This window comes from Larimichthys crocea, chromosome XXIII, assembly GCF_000972845.2.
Source record: "Larimichthys crocea isolate SSNF chromosome XXIII, L_crocea_2.0, whole genome shotgun sequence".
In the NCBI taxonomy this organism is placed as follows: Eukaryota; Metazoa; Chordata; class Actinopteri; family Sciaenidae; genus Larimichthys; species Larimichthys crocea.
In genome coordinates, this window is record NC_040033.1 from 16,774,973 (window position 1) to 16,794,081 (window position 19,109).

At 42.0% G+C, this 19,109-nt stretch overlaps 1 protein-coding gene across 1 annotated transcript in view; it reads right to left on the reverse strand.

Moving 5' to 3' along the window:
- The window catches only part of adarb2 (adenosine deaminase RNA specific B2 (inactive)), a 171,734-nt gene that overhangs the window by 43,499 nt on the left and 109,126 nt on the right, over nt 1–19,109 (reverse strand). Inside the window, exons 2-3 of the mRNA XM_019274814.2 lie at nt 18,432–18,518; nt 16,566–17,518 (exon numbers count right to left, since the gene is read on the reverse strand). Of these exons, the coding sequence (XP_019130359.1) occupies nt 16,566–17,518; nt 18,432–18,518 (1,040 nt within the window). The remainder of the gene's footprint in view (nt 1–16,565; nt 17,519–18,431; nt 18,519–19,109) is intronic.

The window sequence follows — 19,109 nt, forward strand, 5'->3', positions numbered from 1 at the left end:
GTGTGTGTGTGTGCACGGCGGTTGGGGGTTGGTGAGAGGGATCATGCACTGTTTAAGCCTCTTCTGTCAGGGGATGTTTGTTAGAAGCCACATTCATCAGTGCAGAAAAGAGCAGCGCTATTTTCTCCAAAGGGCAGGTGTAAACTTATAGCGACTGTCTGCAGGAGAAACATATCACTGTTGTTGGTTGAAAAGCTCACATCTCTAAAATGGCAACTGAACCGACTGTTCAGAGTGAGTTTGACATACATGTGGACAGTTTGGTCCAGGGGGATTGAGAGGCTGTCATGAGTCCCCAGAGGTGAATTTTGAGCTGCAACTGAAACAGTCAGAGAAATTTGAAAGGATGAGCATGAAAGGTCAGGTCAAACAAATATGATACTTTTTGGGGATATGAACAGCTCATTTTTTTTAGAGCAATGTTTCACCAGATTGCTGAGCGGTTCAGGATAAAGCGACAGCTGTTTTTTACCCTCATGATGATCCATGCACGACTTGACAACAGACTCTATCCAACTGTCTTTAAACAGAAAATGAAAATTTAAAAAACAATCCAAAACGAATTTGATTGACAAAAATGAAAAAAAGTCACTTGGCTGGCTTAGTATGGCGTACTTGTGCCTGTGCTAAAGAGTAAAATGTATAATGTCATAATCCATAAATAAATAAATGTCAGTATCAGTAATAATACTTTTTTTTCAATAAAGTTGAATTTTTAAAAAAAAAGATAACAGCGAACATTTCACTTCACTCTGTGTTTATATATATATATATATAAAATTATATATAAACACAGTCACACACCAAAGGGCCATTAGCCTGAGACAAAGTTAGGTACCTGTCCCGACCACCTCCATTATTTCTACCAGTCCCCTCATGTCATTGAGGCGCCCCAAACCAACACAACACTGACATTTCCCCATGATCCTTGTTGACTGTTAGGAATCAAAAAGAGCACCCAAAGCTATGAATCAATGTCAGCCGTGGTGCTGTGGTGGAACCGTATCAATATCTGATGATGTAGGCTGGCTGTAGGGCCTTTGGCCGCAGCAGCACCCACAGACATGCACCAGAGTCTGGTCCACACTTAGTCACCAGCAAAGGGGAAGGCCGCTGGAAAATGACTCCTTCAGACAAATGGACTCACCACACCAAAAAAAAAAAAAAACAAGCCAAAGAAGGCAAACAGGCCGTCATTTTTCATTAACTTTATTATTATTATTATTATTATTTTGTTTTTGTAAATATTGGCACTGTTTGCACCTAGTGAGGTGGGACAATAAAATTCAGAAATCAATTTTTTTGGCTTTTTTTTTTTTTTTTTGGTGTGGTGAGTCCATTTGCTTCTGAAGGAGTCATTTATCCAGCGGCCTTCCCCTTTGCTGGTGACTAAGTGTGGACCAGACTCTGTGTCATGTCTGTGGGTGCTGCTGCGGCCAAAAGGCCCTACAGCCAGCCATACATCATCAGATATTGATACGGTTCCACCACAGCACCACGGCTGACATTTGATTCATAGCTTTGGGTGCTCTTTTTGAATTCCTAACAGTCAACAAGGGATCATGGGGAAATGTCAGTGTTGTGTTGGTTTGGGGCGCCTCAATGACATGAGGGAGACTGGTAGAAATAATGGAGGTGGTCGGGACAGGTACCTAACTTTGTCTCAGGCTAATGGCCTTTTGGTGTGTGACTGTGTTTATATATATATATATATATATAAAACACATAAGTGAAAGTGAAATGTTCGCTGTTATATATTTAGATTTTTTTTAAAGATTCAACTTTATTGAAAAAAAAAAGTATTATTACTGATACTGACATTTATTTATGGATCACATTTATACATTTTACTCTTTAGCACAGGCACAAATACGCCATACTAAGCCAGCACAAGTGTACTTTTTTCATTTTTGTCAGTCAAATTCGATTTTGGAATTGTTTTTTAAATTTTCGTTTTCTGTTTAAAGACAGTTGGATAGAGTCTGTTGTCAAGTCGTGCATGGATCATCATGAGGTAAAAAACAGCTGTCAGCTTTATCCTGAACCGCTCAGCAAATCTGGTGAAACATTACTCTAAAAAATGAGCTGTTCATATCCCCAAAAAGTATTCATATTTATTTGACTTGACCTTTCATGCTTCATCCTTTCAAATTGCTCTGATTGTTTCAGTTGCAGCTCAAAATTCACCTCTGGGGACTCATGACAGCCTCTCAACTCCCCCTGGACAAACTGTCCACATGTATGTCAAACTCACTCTGAACAGTCGGTTCAGTTGCCATTTTAGAGATGTGAGCTTTTCACCCAACAACAGTGATATGTTTCTCCTGCAGACAGTCGCTATAAGTTTACACCTGCCCTTTGGAGAAAATAGCGCTGCTCTTTTCTGCACTGATGAATGTGGCTTCTAACAAACATCCCCTGACAGAAGAGGCTTAAACAGTGCATGATCCCTCTCACCAACCCCCAACCGCCGTGCACACACACACACCTTGCACGACATAATATAATATGCACTTCACAGCCCACAGATGAAATGAATGCAAATAACCGCGTGAGAAAGCCTTTTGAGCGTGCCAGAGAAATCAGTCTGTGGCCCCTGCTCTTTTAACATTTACTAAAAATCCATCATGTGGCGTTTGCAGAGTAAGCACAACGGCAGATAGACTGTAACAAATGCACATGCTCTCTTTTGTCACCTTTTCTTTCCATTCTGCCAAAACCTTTCAAGTGCATACACATACTTCATAAGCTCCTGCAGTAGGCCAGCAGAGAGAGCAGGAGAGGCATGACAATAGACTGAAAGGAGAGTCAATATTGAACTGAGTAGAAAAAAAAGGGAGCCAAAGAACACTGAAGGTTCAAACCTATTCTGTGTGTGTGTGTGCGTGCATGTTGTACTTTTAAGTCTATGTCTTCCTTTGAAAATTACACACCACAGCTCGATGCTGTCTGATGTGTCAGACAGTTTCTCTAATGAATGCGTGCCAAGCTACTAAGCGCTGTACAGGATATTTAACAAGCTGTTTCCTTCATTCCTTTTTCATGTTTTTGTCCTTCCCTGCAGCTCATAACGCATGCTGTTGCTATGTTAGAGGCTGAGGTGAAGAGTGGTCAGGAAAAGAAACAGATACAAATGAGCACTTCACCTTAAGACAGGGAGATCAGCGTATCTCCACCTCCACAATCTCCCTTGGCCGCTGGTTAGGTTAAGCTTTAATAACAGCTCTGAGAGGAAGCGCTGAGTGTTAGTTATGCTGGAGTACTTGACTGTGTTAAGTAGCTGCTACAACTAAACAAGCCAAAACTGTAAATGTGTAAACATAAAGTGGCTGAGAAGGGAAGATGCTTGTTGTGGGAGAAAGAAGGAGGAAGCAAGTGGGAGAAATCGACAAAAAAAAGACACAAGGGAGGACGGGTAGAGTGCATACATGCATATGTGGACGTCTAAGGATGACTCTATGTGTGCCACCTGAGACTGAGGAGACTGAGACGTGGCAGAAATGCATGCAGTGTCTTTAACACTGACATTTTACGCAGCAATTGGAAAAAAAACAAAGCAGCGGGTAGACTTCTGTCTACTTATATCTGCATATGAATGAATCTGCAAGACTCTGTAGGCATCAGAAACTTGAAAGCTGGTTTCTGTTTATAGAAAATTGCTATTCCAAGTAGTATTGACCCTCGATCCCATCGTCTGTCCTCTGAGCTTAGCTTTTTATTAGCTTTGTCTGGACCCACTCAAACTCAATTCTTGTGTCTCAAGTTGCGAGTTGGTAAGTCTTGATATCTAAATATCTGTTATCCAGATATACCTGAAGCCCTGAAACATGAGCCGTGGACCCCAAATGCTAAATCACAGTCAGGCCAAAGCTGGTGATTTCTAAATGTAATCCAGCATTGGATAATACACAACACAACACTGCTTATGCTGCTATTTTACATATAAAGAGGCGGAATCCAGTGTTGCTTTTATTGTCACAGGAAATGCTATGCACCTGTATTTAACGGTGGATCAGATTTAAACATCGCAGGAAGTAATAGAAGAAGAATGAGCAGCCACAGCGAGCTGTCAGCAAGCTAACCAACCTTTTACTGCACGCTGCTGTTGTGTGGAAAGCAGCTCGCACCGTGCACACTGTGAGATCAGATCAGAGTAGCTCATGGAATGATGGGAAAAGGCAGATTATTGACTGCTTTATTAAAACACAAGTTTTTCTGGCTGCCCTGTAAACAGATACACCATGAGGTGTTCTGTTTTTTTTTGTTTTTTTTTAGCAGATGTTCAAGGAGCGTTACCATGGTAACCAAAAAGTGTTGACAAATCAACCAGAGCAAAAACCCTTAACAATTACAGTTTATTATTGGATTATTAATTACTTGAAAATTCACACTATTTTTGGAGATACACTGGACAGCGATACCTGACTAATTTATGATGATTATTTATGACTTCTTTATTTCTTTTTCATTCCTCCCTCTATTCTAATCTGTTTGTCTCTTGTCTACTTATGGTTTTTATCCTCACTGTCATAATCTATGTTGTGTGTAGCTCCATACTGGATCCACTGGGTAAAGAAAATGACACTGACCACCTGAAAACATCCTGATACAAAAAAAAAAGGATGTCACTTCACACACCGCTGGTGTGTTTTCAGCTAAGTCGACTTTTGTTTACGCCCTCAGTGCATAAAACTCTCCTTGTCAACCTATACGCATCTGTCTGCCACTGTGGCGTTTCATTTCGCCATCAGCAGGAAGGGCGCCAGTTCATCATCCCGCACAGGAGAGTGCAACACACGCCCTGGAATTCAGCTGCGATGCAGAGACGGGAAACAGGGCAGCAGGAATGGATTTGTTATGTACCTGCTGACGTACATGCAGGTGCTAAAGCAACGTATTCAAAGTCAGAGAGTGTGCATTCTGCTCTGGCGGATAAAGTTATATACAACTATGAGGACAACTCAGCAAGTGCTATTAGTAATTCATCATCTTTTTTACCGAATGTGATGGATAAATGCAGCGAGCTGGGTCGAACTTTTTTTCTTAGTCTAAAAGCTTAAAAGTCACCGGGACTGAAAACTTTTCCTTTCAGCCTCTGACTAAAGCGTATGATAACTATTCATGCTGTGAGCCGTGGATTTTTTTCTCCCTCCTCCATATAACACAATCTGTCAAAGCTTTATCACTGCTCTGTGAAGCCAATCGAATGGCTAATCAGCCCATCTACCCAGAAGACTTTGTTCTAAAGTTCACGCCGCCGAGATATCTTGAAGCTGTACATATGAGCCACCTCTGCGATACTGTGAATGATTGGTACAAATGTTCTAAGGACATGATTTGCTCTAGCCTCCAGAATGGCTTTTATTTGATCAGCTAAGTGCTTTGCAAGGAGACAGCGTCGGGCAAAAAAATATATTATGACTCATGGCAACCCCTGCCTGTCATCTGCATGCAGAGTTCAGCACTTCCTGTATCGGAGGAGAAGAAGTGCCATCAAAGGTCACCCTGGGAACATCCCTCTGTGACAATGACAATGGAGACGGTATTAACAGGCAGCTTCGGGTCCGCCTCTTAAATTTAGAGGTGACGCCTGTGACCCGAATCAGCAATTCAGCTGTTCTGGAAGCAATTGTTACAAAAAAAAATAAATAAAAAAAATCAGCTGATAAGAGCTGAGAAAGTAGGAAGTTCAGTAAGAGTTCAGCTGCATTTATTTTGTGCATTTACACTCCTCTAATTTGGCAGGACTCAGCTATCGTGAAGGGGAAACTCGGGCACGGAGAAATGCTGCTACACAGAGTGAATACTATGAAATATTGCACCTATTTTTTCTCATATTATGTGCATGAATGCCTGATCACATTTACAAAATATGTGCGCAGATCCCAAACACGGGGTGAGGAAACCATCATGTAAACATTATGCAGTACATATATGACCTCTGTGTTTCCTTATTGCCCAGTGGAATAACATAAAAAAACATGAAGATGTGGAAGGAGCTCCATCCATAACCCAATGGACAGTGGTTTCCAGGCACAGCGCAGGCCTTAACTAGCTGGCTGTTGTATACTCATGGGCAGGCAGGCTGAAATATGAGGGCTGAGGACATGAGGTCTTCCCAGAATGCTAAACTCTCTCTCTCTCCCCCCTATACATCTCTCACCCTCTCTCTCTCCCCCCACTGTGCCCTCCAACCAATCTGACGCCTAATTAATCCTGAAGGTCTTTTGTTCCGCTGAGGTTTTCCTCTCTTTCCCCCCACCGCACTCCATCCATCCTTCCTCACCTCCCTCGCCTCCCCTCCATCCTCCCCACACACAGCCTGCCTCTCATCCCTCCCCCTGCCAGCTTGGTTTTTTAACTCTCCTCCTCCTGCACACACCTACAGACACATTCTCTCACATACATACACCTTATTCCAGCCTCTCCCATTTTGTCTCCCCCAAGGGAAGCACGGTTCAGTCCCAGAGAGCAGGACAGAGGTAACAGATGTTTTGCTTTTTTTTTCCCCATCTTTGGGGTAATTTAGGCAGAGAAATGTACGACTGTTGTTACATTTATTCCCAGTATTCTACTAATTATGTTTGTATGAGACATCATGGTTTTCAGTATGCGGGTATGCAGCAGTGAGGACACGGTGAAGACATTTAGCAGCAGAATAATACAAAGATATATATTTTTACAACCTTTTGCAACCCTGAATAGTTCAGTCTTTCTGTCTTTAGAGAAACAATTTGGAAAATGCTGCTTCACTAACAAGAGGTAGCTACAAAAAGTGTAAATAAAAGTTATTTTGTGCAAATGAGATATAACATGGTAATTAGTGAGCTTTAGTGTCTGTAGGCAGATTTTGTTACCTTTGGACAGAGTCACGCTAACAGTTTCCCCCTGTTTCCAGTCTTTATGCTAAGCTAAGCTAAACATCTCCTGGCTGTAGCTTGACATTTAGTGTGCAGGTATGAGACCAGAGAGCAAACAAACATATTATCAACTATTCCCGTGTAATGTTACTTCAGTTTGCTGCACTAACAGAAAATGTTTGTTCAAATCAAAACAGGTGCTATTACGTTATTTTTAACATAACAGCTGCAAAAAAAAACTAACTATTATTCCATATTCCATCCCTCAGCCAAGCAGAGCATGTCAACAACGCAAGCCATGTTTCCTCAGCTATGAAAGCGAGGTGGAGAGACCCTCGGGAAAATATCTACAGAGGTTTGGGAGGCCCGGTGGGTCCAAGTGATCAGCCAGGCACATGAGTAGGTGGAGAGGGACAATCACTGTCGAGGGAAATAGCCTGCTTCTGTGTTTGTGGAGCAGAAACTGGACTCATATTTTAGCCATTTTCTTTTGACAAAATAATATGGTCTATTTTTTTTTTTTTTAAACCAAATCAACAATCAGCAGCCAGGATGATAAACTCTAAAACATCAACATATTTGTAGACTAAAGGCGACAGCTAAATGAACTAATTTATGATCAGAAGGCAAGCTGATAAAGCAATAATATCTGTAGAAACAAATTACAACTCATTGCTTCTCTGTAGATACACATTTTTCTCCTTTCCCGTCCTCCTCCTCTGTCTCAACCTATCAATACAAAAATATATATCAACAGTTAACAGCTGCTATCTCCAACATGTTGTGAGTTATGCATCAGTAATAACAAATGATTCCTGTTACTTCCAAACTCCTCTTTCTACAGACAGAACATACAGTAAGGAAAAGACCAACATCGCACTCGACACAAAAAAACAATATTTATTTACTGTGACCTCTGATGTTTTTATGCATGTAATTAATTAATGAGGAGAATACAGGCAGAGGTGCAGAAAGAGACCACCGACTCCAGACCACCTGTTCCCAAACTAGATGATCTGCTCAGTGTTTGACGATCATTTATTTCTGAAGATGTTACACAAGTTGTCAGTGACATTTAGCTCTGAAAAACACCTCCCTGACAGTTGTATCATCTTTTTTTTTTTAGTTCCTAAAGGTTCTTGGCTTCTGTGATGGAAAAGCTCTATAAGAGACTAAGTGTCAGTTCATGCTGATATAATCGATATCATGCAGTTTGATTGCATGTTTACTGCAGAGCTGATCGATACTACACATTCAATGGAAACCGGGAACCTACACTTTTTTTCTCCTTGGTGTTTAAAATTTGTGTTTTAATATCCCAGGGTATAATGCCATTTATAATATAATATTATACATTGATCTGACAGTTTTTATCTCTCTATTAAGAACAGAGAATACTCAGGATTATATGAGTAATCAACAAGGCTGAAGATAAAACAGTAAATTATGGGGTGTTGTGCTGGTTGCAGCATGTGTGTGAAGTGTTAAAACTCTGTTGCCACATCTGTTCTTCTGCGTACTGTAGGATATGTCACCGTGTTGGCTTCATGAACAATCTGATCTCCCAGCTGTGATGTGTGCTGATTTGGGTGTGTGCACGTCTCTGTTTGGCGTGCATGACAAAACGGTCCATCGCTCCAGGCTGGAAGGTCATTTAAAGGCCAGACATCCAGACCTCTCCTCCCCTCCTCCTCCTCTTCCCCTCTCTCCTGCCTGAGAGCCAGAGATAAACCTACACATGCCAGCCACACAGGACCAATAGTCGTGATTTATCGGAAGCCATTTGGTACCTGAACGCCTATGAAATTGTAATGAACTTGATTATGCTTTTAATGAAGTGTGAGAGGTTCTTCAGAAATGATTATAGCCATGCTCCGGCTCACAGCTAGCGGCTGTGGAGGGACGAGGAGGAGGGAGAAAGAGGGAAAAGGGAGGAATGGAGGACTGTCACAAACAATGAAGACTTTGTAGCAGCGACTCGGGATACTGTAGGGCGAGCAGAGGTGCAGACAGGAGCGCCACGCTTCTTTGGAATAGATTACAGGGGCGTTTTACTGTATATGCGAGGTGACTTGACCCCACCAACCCCATTTCAATTCCTCCCTGCTGAGGGATTTTCCCTCAAAGCTGCATGCTGACGCGGTACATTAGATTCAACAGCCTGCAGCCTCATAGGTCATATTTTGCATACATATTAGACAGCTGAGGATGATTCTAACCTTTCCACGTACAGGGTGCTCCCATTCAGACGTGGAAACATTATTGTTCAGTAATTTCACACACAAATCTCCACTCTCCCATGCTGCATTTTCTTTAAATACCACATGATGATGGTTAAGTGGTTGGTTAACAGCTTAAAGGGCAGACTGACAGTCCAGTCGCAAACAGTGGCTTTTGGCTTAAATTATTATTGTACGCTAAGTGACAAATTGTAATGAGATACTTCATGGATGCACATAAGGAATTCCCTTCCTCCTCTCACTTATAGAGGTCAGAGATCAGCATTATAATACGATGGTGTTCTTTAAAAGACAATTCCAGTTTATTACAAAAAGGGTATTATTTGCATAATTCTTCATTTTTCTGAGGTCTGGGGAGATGGTGACAGTACTGGGGCTGCATCTAAAGATTCTTTTTAATATCCATCAGTAGATAATTACTTATACGATAAATAGCAGAAAGTGGTAATAAATCTCATCACAATGTCTAAAGCCCAAAATGTGACATCTTCAAACTGCCTCATGATACTACAATATGTAAATCGGTTATAACTGCCTTAAACTCATGGCACTCCAACAGCATCCTTTCTACCTCTCACTTCCTTTCTCCTCATTGGTCATTTCTGTTTGTTTGTCCATGTTTGCACATGAAATGAACAGAATCTTTTTTGCATCTGAAGAGCTTGTGCTTGGGACTGTTGATTTTGGCTGCATGCACCTCACATTAATTCTTGTGAAGCCAGGATTTAAGAGCATATGTTTCGTTAATGAAGCAGAGAAACAAAACACATCCTTAAACTAGACAAGCTGGAGCAAGAGAATGTTTGGGATGTTTTCTTGAAAAATGACTTGAACAATTATTAACGATTAAATAGTCAACCAGATGTAAATCACTTTCTAAATTTTAGATTTGTATTTTGCACCAGAAATGTTGATATGAATATAAAGGTAAATGTTAATGTTGTGACATGAAAGTAAAAATATTACAATTTAATAATCAGTAAGTACGGTAGATGAAAGCTGAATCATGAAGTTGGGGCAGAAAATGATCTGGATGTTTATTACGGATGATTTGGGCGTTCATTTTACGGTTCATTCTAAATTAGTTTGTCTAACCTTCAGGTTTTTTTAAATCTGTATTATTATTTTACTGCTTGTGCTTCTTAACCCTTGATCTTCATTGTAGCCACACTGCCAAGTTCTTGGAGCTCAGCAATTAAAGGTCCAGTTTGTCAGATTTAAGGGCATTTATTTACAGAATATAACATGCAAACTATGTTTCTATAAATGTTTGTTCACCAGAAAAAAATTATCTAGGAAGGAAAGGGTGATGCGAGGGGGTTCCACCCACAACCACTGAATTATCCCACTGGAGAAACACTCCACTGCAACAGGCATTTTGTTGCCTGAGTCAGTTGACACTGATAAATGCAGATGTTGTATCAGTCTATTCACACTGCACAACTTATAGTGATAATCACAGCTGATCCTGCGAGTGCAGTCTGCTGTGGGAGCTGTCACTGTGTGTATCTGTCGCCGTCACTGTCCACATGCTGAGGCTGTAACACTAACAGCAAGGTCTCCGAAGCTGTTAATCAACTCCTCTCTAATGTGTTGTTCACACCTTCTCGCTGTCTCTCCCTCTCCGACTTGGTGGATTTCTATCTTAGACAGGGCGCTTGGCTGGGCGATCGCTGTCGCTAATTTGTTGTGGCAATATTAATTAATGATCAGCCTGTCACAGCTGTTTATATTGAGACAGATTAGAAGTGGGAGAGATTAGACAAAGAAAACAATCTGCGAGAGGCTCAGCGGCTGACAGGGGTCACCTTCATGTGTCTGAAATCATATTCAATTTGCTGTGGCAGAGGCAGGGAAATTACTCCACATGACCAGTCTGCATCCTTCTTTATCTGTGATGGTTCACATTTAGAGATGAGTAAATCAAATCATTCTGAACGAAACAACAAACAATGAAGGACAATATACAGTCACGATTGAGCTCGGCTGATATGGTGAAAAATTACAATATTCTGTTTGTAATGTTTGCAACAAAAAGACGAATAAGCTCTTTTATCTGCAGCTTTTTAAATGCTTTCTCTCCACAATACACCCTCCATTAACCCCAATTTTCATTCTGTTCTGCCACCGAGCACATTTCCCTATTCAAATAGACCTTAATCCAGGGTGGCAGAGCGCAGCGTCCTGGCCACTGACCTCTGTACTGTCCTTCCACGTGAACCTGCTGACTCTGTGCCTTCCCACGGCTGCACACCAGTCTCAGGCTCAGTTGACTTGGCAACACCGCACTGTATTGTAACGGCGAGGGGAGATTAAGTGGCCAATCAAGGCCTGAACAGAGGGGTAATCATTCCACTTGGTGAAATGGGTGTCAGGATTACTCCAGCACTTTCTCACTTCACCGTGCAGGCTTTAATAGGGCAACGACATTTTCTGGTAACTAGAGTGCTGTGGGTTGGATTAAAGAACAGCCTCTTACTGACTGATTAATAATAAAGACAAAAAGTTATGATTAGAGGTAAGTGTAACCTTGAGGTTAGGGACTGTATGAAAAGTTTTAGGGGAGGAGAGGAGGTCAGCAAAGGGGCAGAGAATTCTGAATGTTATTTTTGATGAAGGGAGAAGAGTAACTTTTTTGTTAAAGTCTCCTTTTTAGATTATTTTTTTGGGGCTTTTGAACCTTTATTGTACAGTGACAGATGAAGAATGACAGCAAATTTAGGGGAGAAAAAGTGAGTTTCTTTGAGCCTTTGCACATGAGGTGCACACTACACCAGGCTGCCCCCCGAAAGTGACTTTATATGCTGATAATCTCCAACAGCAAATATGCTTTCGAAGAAAAATACTGTTGATATAATGAGGAAATTTACTTCACATTATTTTGTTTTCTGTCCAAATATCCTACCTATCAATACAATATCTGCTCATAGAAACTAGAGCTTTATTAAAGTTTTTATAGTCATGTTAATCACTAACCCTCTAGCTGTGTAGCTGCTGTTTGTAACCTGCTCCACCCTCCTGATCCAAGTGTGAGAGACAAACTATGGCATCCATGAAACATGTAAAAAATACGAAATGCACCATCTAGAGCCAGTTTCAGATTGTCTATTTAGATCTACTGCTAAAATGGCAGTTCAACATGGCGGACACTAGGGCTGGGTGATATATCGATATTATAATCTATATCGATATATTTTCAAATGCTGTATAGCACAAGACCATAACGTTAATATCCATATAGCTTATTTTGCGTTAAAATGATTATACATTTCTTCCGTTGAGCCGCCAGTTTGCTTTTATTTCTCCTGTCCCTCTGTCCAGATCTCCCGCTGCTCGTTGACGCCGTCACACCAGAGTCTCCAATAACTCCAGAAAAAGCTGCTACAGTAGATTTGTCGCAAATCGCTAGAGGGACTGAAAAGTATATAAATATAGCGATAAAGTCGCTAAGTTGCCAACACTGGACCACTGATTAGTGTGTCAAAAACAAACGAAGCAGTGGGGTTAGAGACGGTGCACAGGTCTTGACCTGTGTGTCAGCAGTCAGGAGTGCAATTTACTGGCAGGCCATTAATAATAGACGTATGAAATTATTATTGATATAAATTAAAAATACCAAAAATTATTGATATATATATCGAGTATCGTCATTCTGCCCAGCCCTATTGGACATCCACCGCAGCAACGTTTTCCTCAGAGGTTAGCTCTGTCAACAAATGATCTTGATTTTGAAAGAGAAAAAAGAAAGAAGCATGTTTACAGTTTTATTTGATTTCATTACAGGCAAAAGTGCAATGTATAGTAATAATATAGTTTGAATAACTTCATTGCTTATTTACTGCAAATAGCGCTGAATATTAAATTATACTGCACAGCATGGTGAAAGGCTTATAGGGAACCAATCTAAACACATGTACACATGTACTGCAAAATCAACATTTACCTCATAATGATAAGTTAAAGCAACCCTGGTCTTCGGAGTCAAGGACCTGTGCTTTGTTTGTAAGCCCACCATCCACTGTTGAGCAAGGCAGTTAACTCCCAGTAGGTGTAAGAGAGCTGCTAAATGTCAATGAATAGGTATGACACATCTATGAACCGAGTGAAGTCAATATAGGACAAAATATCTCTCATAATATTCTCATTTGATTTCCCTGGATAAATAAAGGTTAAATGGTGGAATAAAGAATTAAAGTCATTGCTGGAAGACAAATAGCTCTTTAATGTCAAGCAGACTGTGGCCCAATGCCTCATTTCTGCTATGACTGTTGTCACAGGAGGGAGAGAGGAAAGTCCAGGTTATATTACTGCACGAAAGAGTCTATTGCATGTGTGGATGTGCACTAGTATGCTTGTCTTGTCGCTCTTGCTGTATTATTCCTTAGTATCTATGTGCACAAGAAGACAGCACCATGCAGTTCTGGTGAGTTTAAATATTTCATTGGGGGATGGATTCTGGAGCTACCAGCCTTCCAGTTTGAGAGACTAATGCTGCTCCTCATGCTGATGTTCCACTCTATTGAGTTAATGCAATATCCTCATATTACTGTCCTGTCTCCCCCTACTTACTTTTATTTCCCCCCATTGATATATTCAAGTGTTGAATCCCTTTCTTCTCCTTGTGCCCTCTGCTTTTTACAAGAAGGAAGAAACAGTGTTGTCCTAACCCTGCGCTTTACCTCTGACCCTGTGTTAGACATTAGCTGGTGGTACACCCTGTGGCATCAATCGTATGAGTATGAAAGCTCTCCATTGGGAATGATTAAGATGACTTATTGCCCCCTGTGCCAGGAGGAATTATATAGTGTGAATAGAGGGTACCCACATGCGTACAGGCTGTTAAAGCAGTTGGGTCAGGACTGTGTCCCACTGTAGTGTGTCTTCAATATTGGGCTCATATTAAAGCCTCTAGAAATGTGTCCTGAAGTTAAAAAATGTAAATACATGTATGATATCAAAGTTAAGTGTCTTATCAAGCATGTACAAACATCCACAGTTTTTTTCTAATGCATGATAACATGAGCTGTTCGTTGTAGAAAATTCTATTCATCAATAGTCATTTGAGTGAGTAGAGAGACTGTAGAGGAGTCCAAGATGTCTTATGCTGAAAGGTTTAATAAAGCTTGGCCATACAGAATGCTCTGAGAAGCTCTACAGTATCTCTGGCTTGTCTTGTTTGCCCTCAGAATAATGCCACAACTACTCTACGTCCACAAATGGTCATACTCAAAGCAGCTCCAGTATAAGGTATTTTCCAATTGGCCATTAGTCTACAAACAAGGAGACATGTTTACTCTTAGTGATTTCACATTGTTCTCTGACTCTGTAGAGGCTTCGATATTATGTACCCATCTGTTGTGTCAAGGGAGTGAGACAGCTCTATCCTCTGACCTTGGTCACCACAATAATGATCAGAATGACGCCTGCTTCCTTAAATGCTGCTCTGTGTCTCAAGGAAAGGAAGTGTGTGTTCCAGTAACAACCTGACGTTTAACACTATCCCTACAGTGTCCTTAAGACATATGCTTGACACTGTGTAACCCCCATATGTGGCATGGTAGAATGGAAAATTCCCTTACATTGATTAAAACGAGCAAGTAAGCTATCTAGCGTGGTATCAAGTAGTAGTGTTAGTAGTTAGTTAGCTGTTACAGTTCCATTAATAATGTCTCTGGCTATGCTTTTAAAACTGCTCATTGAATATCATTTCATTTTTAGTCACAGATATTTTTTTTTTCACATTATAGGACCGTTAACATCTTCTCAACAAAGCCTTATCCTGCAACAGGTACAGCCAGAGGGAATTCTGGGAAAAGAGAATGGACTAATGTGGGACACATAACTTGGCATACCATCATAATGATTGCATTACCCCGAGGCTACAACTGGCAACTACCCTCACATTACCCATCACATCTGCAGTGTAGTCAACCACTGCTCATGCAATCAGTGCTTGGCAAAGAGATTGACTCGCATGTGAACACGGACAGTGTGTGTAAGCTGGAGGCTTTTTCATTAGCATGAACAGTTCACACGTGTAACACATGATACCCACAAACGCATGCCTGGTCACATGTTTATTCACGCAAGCATGCATGCATATGGTATGCGCGCTTTTGTCCTTTACCAATAAAAAATAAAATGCCTCTCGAGCCTGGCAGACAGCACGGCTGACTTTCAAGAAATTCCACAAGCGAGTGCTTTCTGGAACTAAACGGGTGCGGCAAATCCTCTTAAAATCCTTTTAGACACCGTGGCAGCAGGGAGAAAAAGAAAAAGTTTCTCCCAGGCAAACATGCGCAGGTTTGTTGGGTTGATGTCGTGCTCTGGGGAAGGACACTCGTGCCAGTTTATTTCTTCAAGGCTGGAAAAGAATGTTAATACGACACGTAGCCTACAGGATGCGCGGGAGCACAATATGGTGGTGTGTGTGCGTGTGTGTGTGTGTGTCGACAGACGGCTTCAAGGAAAGACTTTAGGGAAAGGACACTTTGGATGTGTACGGATTAATTTTTCGATTCGAGACTTCAAGAGTTGCACGTTCTTTTGTGTTTATTAAGGACAGTAGAGGGAAAATTCAAAGTGTCACTTTCAGCTGCCATCATGCCAAAGACCTGGACAGCTTGTATAAAAGGTTTGTCTCTACGCAAACAATAGTGAACAACTAAAATCAGTGTGACTATCTACTCAGGGCAGTATTACTTTAGATGAAATTCTTCAGCGGAAATGAAGTTTTAAATGGCTGTCAACAAGTGCCAGCCAATCCAGCATCTATGTCTTTAGGCTCTCCAATTTCCTCAAGTTTCTAAAAAACTAGTTTCCTCGCTCTGATTGCCATTTACATATTTGGGTAAATGAGCATGGGATTGGGCTCGGTGGTTTGTTTGTCGATTTGCTCTTTGCTTTTCTATCTCCTTTGGGCAACAGATTGAATTAATGTTTGTAGACACTGTGATGCCACACATGAGGAAACAGGAGATCTTGCAAAATTACAAAACTCTCCCAATTACAGCTCCGCAAACACATAAGACTCTGAAAAAAAACTCATTTGGGTTGTGATGCAGATTTCGCTCGTGTCAGAGGCACAAGGACAATAATTAGCTTCATTTACATGCTTTTCTATTTAAATAGACCAACAAACAAATATTGTTTACTCAAGGCTCAGGCTTCCCAGAACATTAATGCACCCACAAACACATGCACGCATTTGTGATCTGTATTTCACTATGTGCACTGGTTTCTGACATCTCTTCGATTCACGGTAAATACCAGTTTGCTTACATGTATCTTTACATTTCCCTTCCATCCCTGCTCCTATCTCTTTCCTCCTTAATTACACGTTGGAAGGTGTTTGGCTTTTCGCTGCACGCCTGCTGTTTTGGTCATTACAGGCCCCTGTAGGAAGTGAAGTAGCTGCCAAAGAAGCTTAGCTGAAGACAGGCACTGGGGATGTGTCTGTACTCACCTGGGGTAAATGAGGACAGCTTTTCCTGCTGGCTTTGAGGCCTGTCCTCCCCTCAGGGGCTGTCCTGATGTTGAAGAGAGCCTGAAGAGCACACTGGGCCGCCTGGTTCTTGGCCAGCTTCTTGCTGCGACCGCAGCCCTCAAAAATCCGCCCGTCCACACGCACCGCCATCACAAAGCTTCGCAGCCTTCGGCCTTCGGCTCGCTCCGAAAGGCAGGCATAGCGCAGGCCCGGCCGGAGCTCATTGAGCATTGCCACGGGGCTCTTGGGTGCCTCTGGTTCTGGAACAATCCCACCCAGCCTTTGCTGAGCCTGCACCATCAGGTCCAAGGTATGGCGAAGCAACCGTCCATGTCTCAGTAGCTCACTTGATAGAAGCTCGCTCTCTGCTGCTGAGTTGCAGAGCGAGAGGCCATCGGAGCACGGCGAAGTCTCGAATTCCTTGAAGAGCGTGTCAGGGAAGTCTGCCTGATCTGAGGTGAAGTCAGCCGAAGGGTTTGAGATGTTTCCCATGGCCAGGTGAGCCTGAGGAGCATTGGGGAACTGGATGAAGGACTTGAGAGCCAACTCGGCAGCCCTCATCTTAGCTTTCTTCTTTGTGGGGCCTGTGCCCTCGAAGGTCAGTCCGTTCACCTCTACAGCGATGGAGAAGACAGGAGCATGGACTGGGCCTGTCTGAGACACCATGCGGTACTGCAAGCCCGGCCGGAGCTCATTGAGCTGCACCAAAGCATTTTTTGGTGCCTCAGACCAGGACAGTTTCTTATAGATCAAGCGCAGTTGGCACAAGTGCCCGTTGTTGTCTTCCTCCAGCGGCCGTTTCCTCTTCAGACCAGAGCTCCCACTTCTTGTAGAGTCAGAGCAGAAAAGCGACTGGCACTCTGCAGATCCGATTGAGCGATCCTCTAAGTTACCAATATTACGGTTTTCCTTTACCTCTGCACTGCTGGTACCTGCATTAGAAACAGCAAAAACAGAAACAACGTCATTCAAAGTGATATTATTTCCAAGAAAAGAAAAGAAAAAAAGCAGTCATTACTGTGTGACACTGGCTGAACAAAATGGAAAATCTCCCAAGGCAGATTGAGCCACTTGATACACAATGAAATGGTAATGAACAAATCTACAATCATCTCCCTGAGCCGAGCCCACTTCATACCACAGGGCTCCATCACATTTAAGTGTTTTAAAATACAAATACAAATCCCCTAAAAATGGCGATGTTATCTGCCAAATCATTCTGTAATCTGCCTCCAAATTGGTTCCAAATCTGTGTCGTGAGTGGGAAACATCGGTCCCTGTGGCCAATGCAAAGCACCAATCCTATTTGTAATGGGGGTGGGGATCACATCGAGTGGCAGACATTCCAAGAAAGGATGAAATGTCTGTAGCCTGCTTTATTTCACACTTCTATCCTCTGTGAGAGCAAAGTCTGAACAGCTGTGATACGCTCTTCAAACCTAGTTATGGGGAAGTGGTGGTGTATTGCATTTCTGATGGGAAATGAACAAAAATAGGGCGTTCAGATCTTGCCACAAGAATGTTAATGGTGGAGTGGGAGGCTGGGATCAAGTGCTGACATTCACTGGTGGGTTGAAGCAGATTTTAGCTCTAGATGATAGGTTCATGCATATACTATCTAATAACTTATTTATCATGAATACTAAAATTTAATATTCAATAGCTCACTTTTACAAGATAATACAGAATTTAAACACACAAGCTGACACTGTGCATAATCAAAAAGCCCATTTCCCAAATAATTCATTATGTTGGTGACAGAGAGATCATTTCCATATTAGACCTGCCACCGAGGTTGTTAGCGCAGTGTGCTGACAGAGAGAAAGAAAACAGGCAGCAGCTTACTTAAACTGTCCTCGTCCTCTGTGCTGCTGGTCCCAGGGCTTATGTACTTGAAAGGAGCGATCAATGCTGACAGCATACTGACTTTCTCTGGAGGAGAGACAAGAGACACGCAGAGTCAACAAGAGGGCAGCGGCCGGGATGTTTTGATAGTTTTATCGATTAAAGCCGCAGATCAGTGTCGGCCCAACATGGGAGCAGAGGCCAAGCATAAGCGAGCAAGAGTATGCACACAAGGCCGCTCCTCCGTCACGTTTGCAAGGATCACAATGTATACAGGCCGACGTGAGGAAGCATACACAGAAACACAGAAAGACAAAGAAAGATCTAAAGTGAAATACACACTGAGCCTCGTGCAAGAAGATTTCTGTAGGCCAGGTCAGATTCAAACTCTCTTAACTGGACAAACTTGTTAAATTGCTTCAGCTTGACAGCTGTCACCTGTTCACGAGGAGGCGTGCATGCTCTTGAGATCATTTTCATAATCAATGCCCCCCAAAACTGCCAAAAGGCTCAGTTTGTGTGAAGTTTAACGAATGTTAGCAACGGTTAAAAAGATGTCTTTGACATGTCATCAGCCCTGCACTGTGACAGGAACAAAGAGGGAATGATTGAACATGAAGTTAGATTCTAAAGAGGTCATGTGACAATCACAGAGACAGGTGATGTTACACTGGTACA